At 33.0% G+C, this 4,912-nt stretch overlaps 2 protein-coding genes across 5 annotated transcripts in view; both read left to right on the top strand.

The window, feature by feature from the left end:
• The first annotated feature begins 328 nt into the window (after positions 1-328).
• Positions 329-2,253, top strand: LOC108738302 (nuclear pore glycoprotein p62). 2 transcript variants are annotated; one of them, XM_018471669.2, is made up of 8 exons: positions 329-740; positions 797-964; positions 1,058-1,132; positions 1,189-1,399; positions 1,457-1,646; positions 1,708-1,874; positions 1,930-2,041; positions 2,103-2,253. In XM_018471669.2, the coding sequence occupies exons 1-8, from the start codon at positions 680-682 to the stop codon at positions 2,232-2,234; spliced, it is 1,116 nt and encodes a 371-aa protein (XP_018327171.1). In that variant the 5' UTR covers positions 329-679; the 3' UTR covers positions 2,235-2,253. The 2 variants fall into 2 exon arrangements, with proteins under 2 accessions (XP_018327171.1, XP_018327170.1); XM_018471668.2 differs by having other exon boundaries at positions 332-740; positions 1,055-1,132.
• A 1,872-nt stretch (positions 2,254-4,125) lies between these two features.
• The window catches only part of LOC108738301 (Down syndrome cell adhesion molecule-like protein Dscam2), a 75,743-nt gene continuing 74,956 nt past the window's right edge, over positions 4,126-4,912 (top strand). For all 3 annotated transcript variants that reach the window (XM_025976360.1, XM_025976359.1, XM_018471667.2), the window contains exon 1: positions 4,126-4,398. In XM_025976360.1, the coding sequence (XP_025832145.1) occupies positions 4,338-4,398 (61 nt within the window). In that variant the 5' untranslated portion in view covers positions 4,126-4,337. The remainder of the gene's footprint in view (positions 4,399-4,912) is intronic.

Here is a 4,912-nt window from a genome sequence, read left to right as displayed (position 1 = left end):
ACATCTAAATTGTTTATATAAAACAGCAAGCTAACACCTGGTTACCTACTATGTTAGTAGCTCAATTAGCGACCGTCTATATATCGAAATTAATAAGAAATCGAGAGTCGGGAGTCGATTTCAAGATCACGAAGATGCAAGGTGGTGAGACGGCTNAAATATTTTTATATTATTTATGAATAGTTATTTCATACGTTAACGCTTACGGATAGCCAACATAAATTCGAAAGTTAGGTAATTTAACAGTACCCTTACGTATGGTGGTGCCTTATCTAGTATGGCTATACTCATTCTTTCAATCGTTTGTGAATTTTTGTGGGCATAAATGGTTTTTTGTTGTGATTGATAATTGGTCAATTTAGTAATTAACATAAACTTAATTGTAAAATAGACTTCTGAGTATTCAGTCAATCGGAAAACGTTTAGGAATTCTGAATATGTAATGAAAAATGTTTCTGATTATTCCAAGGAAAACGAAAACTAAATAATTTTTCAGAGTGCCCTCTAATGTAACTATAAGTAATCATTGATCTAGACCACGGTGTTCCCCTCCACTTCCAATGACATGAATACATCCCTCTAATCTATGGTTTTTGACGTTGTGATATTTCTTGGTTATAATTTGGGAAAATTGACAGATTTTGAAAAAGTTTAAACAAATTATCTTCTACTTAACGAGATGTCTTTTACTTTTGGTGTTTCAAAAGCGTCCACTGGGTTTCCATTCACAACCTCAGCAAGTAAATCATAAACAATTCAAATTAAAATTAATGTGTATAAAACCTTTTTTTTTTAGGTACAATAACTGCTTCTGGAGGAGCAGGTGATGCTGCAAAAACCACTCAGGCAAAACCCTTGTTTGGAATCACAACTCCTTCATTGTTTGCAGTCCCAGCTTCATCAGCACCAAGTTTTTCATTTGGCTCAGCTACACCAGCAATAACTACTACTGTTACATCTATTGGTAAGAATTTTAAATGGTTGTAAGCTGATTTTAGACATGTAGTTGTGATGTAGTGATACGTTTTACGCTTATTTGTTTTCTAATTTTAAGCAGGCCCATTAACTACTTCAGCAACGGTACAACCTCAGGGAAGTTCGTTAAATTTGGCTACAGCAGCACCTGTACCAGGTAAATTCGTAATTTTTAATCTTCTGTTAGGTCTATAATTTACAATAAAATTACAGGCTTCTCCCTTGGAGCTGTCTCTGCATCATCTACAGCAAATATTACCACAGCAATTTCATCTGCTGCATCTGCTGGTACTGCTACTGCTCCAAATACAACTATTTTAACAACAACCACAACTACTAGCACCAGTATTCCATCAAGTCAACCTACATTGAGTTTTGGATTTTCTACAACACCTACGAGTACCTCACTTGCAACAGCAGCAATGTAACAACTAATTGTTATATCAGTTTAATTGATAATTAATTTAAATTTATTTTGCAGCCCTTCTTCAATTGCCATAACTTCATCTACTGAGTCTGCATTACCTGCCAGTGGTATACTTACTTATAATCAACTAGAAGATGCTATTAACAAATGGACTATAGATTTGGAAGAACAGGAAAAACTGTTTACCAACCAAGCAAAGCAATTGAATGCTTGGGATTGCTTGCTAATTTCAAATGGAGAGAAAGTAAAGGAGTATTAAATGCTTTATGTTTGATTCATAAGTTTAAAGATAAATTTGTTTGTAGGTGCTGCAACTGAATAGCAACATTGAAAAGGTTAAACAGCAGCAGGAGCAACTAGATCAGGAACTGGACTTTGTTCTTGCACAGCAAAATGAATTAGAAAGTTGTATTATTCCATTAGAAAAAGAATTACAAGATGTTCCAGTACAAGATATTGACAGGAATGAAACGTAAAACATACTTATCATTAAAAAGAAAAGTAAAAATTTATTGGCTTAATTTTAGTTATCAGTTGGCAGAAAGTTTGGACAGTCAGTTGAAACAGATGTCTGAAGACCTCAAAGAAGTTATTGAACATTTAAATGAATCAGCTAAATGTCAAGAAATGTCCGACCCGGTAAATAAGAGTGTCAATTAATGTTAATAAATATGGAATAAAAAACTCATTTTAATTGCAGATTTCTCAAATATCTCGCATTTTGAGTGTTCACATGGATTCCCTTCAGTGGATTGATCGAAATACGGCACAAATTAGTGAACAGTTGGATCAAATTACAAAAATGCAAGAATACACAAAACATATTATTTAAATATCAGTTCTTAAATTAGTTTTTACGTTTATTGTAATTCAAATAATTATATTTGCCCAATTCCTAATACATATTTTTCAATAAAGAATGCAAATTCATTTTGCTTTTCTTTGTTGACGTTTGGCATACCAATAAATAGTCTGCATAGTTTTGAACTAGTTTATTCTTACAATTGAGTGTGAGTGGTTTACTAAAATGTATAACAATACTGACTATCAGGGGGACTTATAAATGCACAGCATGAGATTGCTTTAGGAAATACATTACAATGAGGCAAAAAACTCCCCTGGAGATCAGTGAAACATGGTTTGAAAAACGCTGATACAGAAGAAGATATTTGGTATTAAAAGGTAATTATATGAACATTTAAGAGAGGATAGGTAATAGTTCCTGAAATTTCTTTTTCATTTTTTTGAAAGGGTAAAAATTGTTATTATAATTTTTGTATGAAATGTCTTGAAATATTATCTTGGCTGTGGTTAAAATTCCCAAGTTCTTTATTTCTAAAACTGCTGCAATTATGAAAATTATACAGTTTCTACTTTACAAAAGCTTTATGGGAAAGGAAATGTACTTTTAATGTTGTGGTCAATTTGAAACTGTAATAAGTTACAGTCACTTACATTTAATGCCAAACAAATGCTTTCTTGATTTGATATTCTTCCTTCTGAATTGAAATCGTATCAATTTAATTTTTAAAATATTTGATGTGAAATCGGTGTGGGTCGCTATTATGGTAGTAACAGCATAATTATCGATTCTTTTTGCAACAAGTGCTAAAATAATTATCTACTCATTATGCCAGAAGCTAGACAATATATTGTATAAAAAAATAAGTTCTTGTTATTTTATTTTATTAAATACGATAGATTATTGAACATTCCAATTCAGGAGATACATATTATTGTTCATTGGATGAACATTGCATTTGCTTGTTTAAAACTAAAGAGAAAATCTTTGATTTGAATTAGAGTAATTTCAAAAAATTATTTCTTACAAACTAGAGGCTAAGGGAGGGAATCTCTAATATTGGGAGGGGATGAGATGTGTATTGATGAAGGAAAAGGAATGGATGGAGCTTGAAGAGGATGCGCTTCTTAATAAATGATGACCCCCAAAAAAGAGATAGTGAGTAAGGTTGAAATTATTTGACAAGCAGTGATGAATTATTGTACTCACTCTTTGTCTGGCGCTTTCGTAGTTTTCCTTTGCTTGTATTTACCTTAGAATATGTAAGATGAAGTTTTCAAAAAATGCAACTAAATATAATTACTTTATTACAGTTCCACAATTGTTAAAGAAAACAACATTATTGGTACCATCCAGAGCGTAAAAAAGTGGAATAACAAAAACGTTTTGAATGAGTGAAAAATTAAAAGCTTTTCGGCGCATAAGTCTGAAAGATTTTAATTAGGGTATTAGGTACAAAAACACCAACGAATTTTCGTTCTTCTATTTCAGTTTTGCCGAATACATGACTATAAAAATGAAAACGATAACGGAAGAGATATACGATCGTATGTTAATTTTCGCCCCCTTTCACAGGGAATAATTGTTCTATTCAGAGAAGAGCGATTTATCTGATTGAAAAAATTGGCTGCTCCTGCCGTGGAGGCTTTCTTCTTTAGTCGAAAATCCATCCCTGGATGAAGTAGGAAAGGACTGGGAGATAAAGCGGTAAACGTCGTGCGCGCATAATCAATTTCCTTCGCTTTTCCTTCCTTCCTTCGGTGTAACACGAATAACGTGACGACGACCGAAGGGTAAGATGACGCCAACGACGACGCCGACGCCGACATCGCACCATCACCACCGTCGCCGCCGTCAGAACCACCACCTCCACCACCACCAGCCAATGCTTCCTCCGCCGCCGTCAGTCGATGTGCGCCCCTCATAAGGGAAACTTTTCATAATCATCATCATTATTATTATTGTTGTTTATTGTTAAACGCTTTTCATTCATAATTTTCCATCGTTCGTGTTTTGTTTATGCACGGTAGGTTCGGCAGGGCGTCGGGGCGTCCGGCGTCATCGCGCAATTAAGACGGCGAACATGGCTAAAAGACGACGATCTCTATAGCATGGGGTAGTTGCATTTATATAATGTGCAGAGACTGTTTCCCATGGTGCACCCTCCGGTTCACTATACTCCTTTTAATAAGCGGTAAGTCCATTTATAACAACTTATGTGTTTCTTAATTGTATGTTTTAAATGTCTATTTCTAATTCATTAGAAAAAATTACAACATAAAATTTATTTGTAATTTTTATTTTTATTTAAATTGTTGATAAATATTTTGATAACATCGTGCACACTGAAAATATTAAAGGATTGAGTTTCATTATTATTTTCCCAAGAATATGAAAAAGTATTAAATATCTTATTAGAATGCAAAATAGTTTTTTGCGTTAACCGAGTTTTCAAAAATTTTATTTCTTTAACCGCAAAAATTAAATATGTGTAGAACTGCACATATACTATAGAAAAGTACAAATTTCGTTTTTCTTTAGTTATACACCTATATAAAAAAGAAGCTTATCTTTATTTTTAGTAATAATAATTATTGCTCCTTACTTTAATTTTTTAATACATTATTTTCCAAGAATAGGTAAATACCAAAAATTCAACAAGTAGGCAGCTCGACGAAACGCTGAACGACTTTAAAAGTATTCAATAA

This window comes from Agrilus planipennis, unplaced genomic scaffold, assembly GCF_000699045.2.
Source record: "Agrilus planipennis isolate EAB-ADULT unplaced genomic scaffold, Apla_2.0 scaffold186, whole genome shotgun sequence".
In the NCBI taxonomy this organism is placed as follows: Eukaryota; Metazoa; Arthropoda; class Insecta; order Coleoptera; family Buprestidae; genus Agrilus; species Agrilus planipennis.
Note: the sequence above shows the minus strand (reverse complement) of the source record. Positions and strands in the feature narration are given on the sequence as shown.

What these genes read in the sequence shown, in the direction of transcription:
- LOC108738302 (XM_018471668.2), top strand. Translation starts at nt 680, where the DNA reads ATGTCTTTTACTTTTGGTGTTTCAAAAGCGTCCACTGGGTTTCCATTC. An exon ending in TCCATTCACAACCTCAGCAA is followed by an intron (nt 741 to 796) that starts GTAAATCATAAA and finishes TTTTTTTTTTAG; the next exon opens with GTACAATAACTGCTTCTGGA. An exon ending in TCACTTGCAACAGCAGCAAT is followed by an intron (nt 1,400 to 1,456) that starts GTAACAACTAAT and finishes TTTATTTTGCAG; the next exon opens with CCCTTCTTCAATTGCCATAA.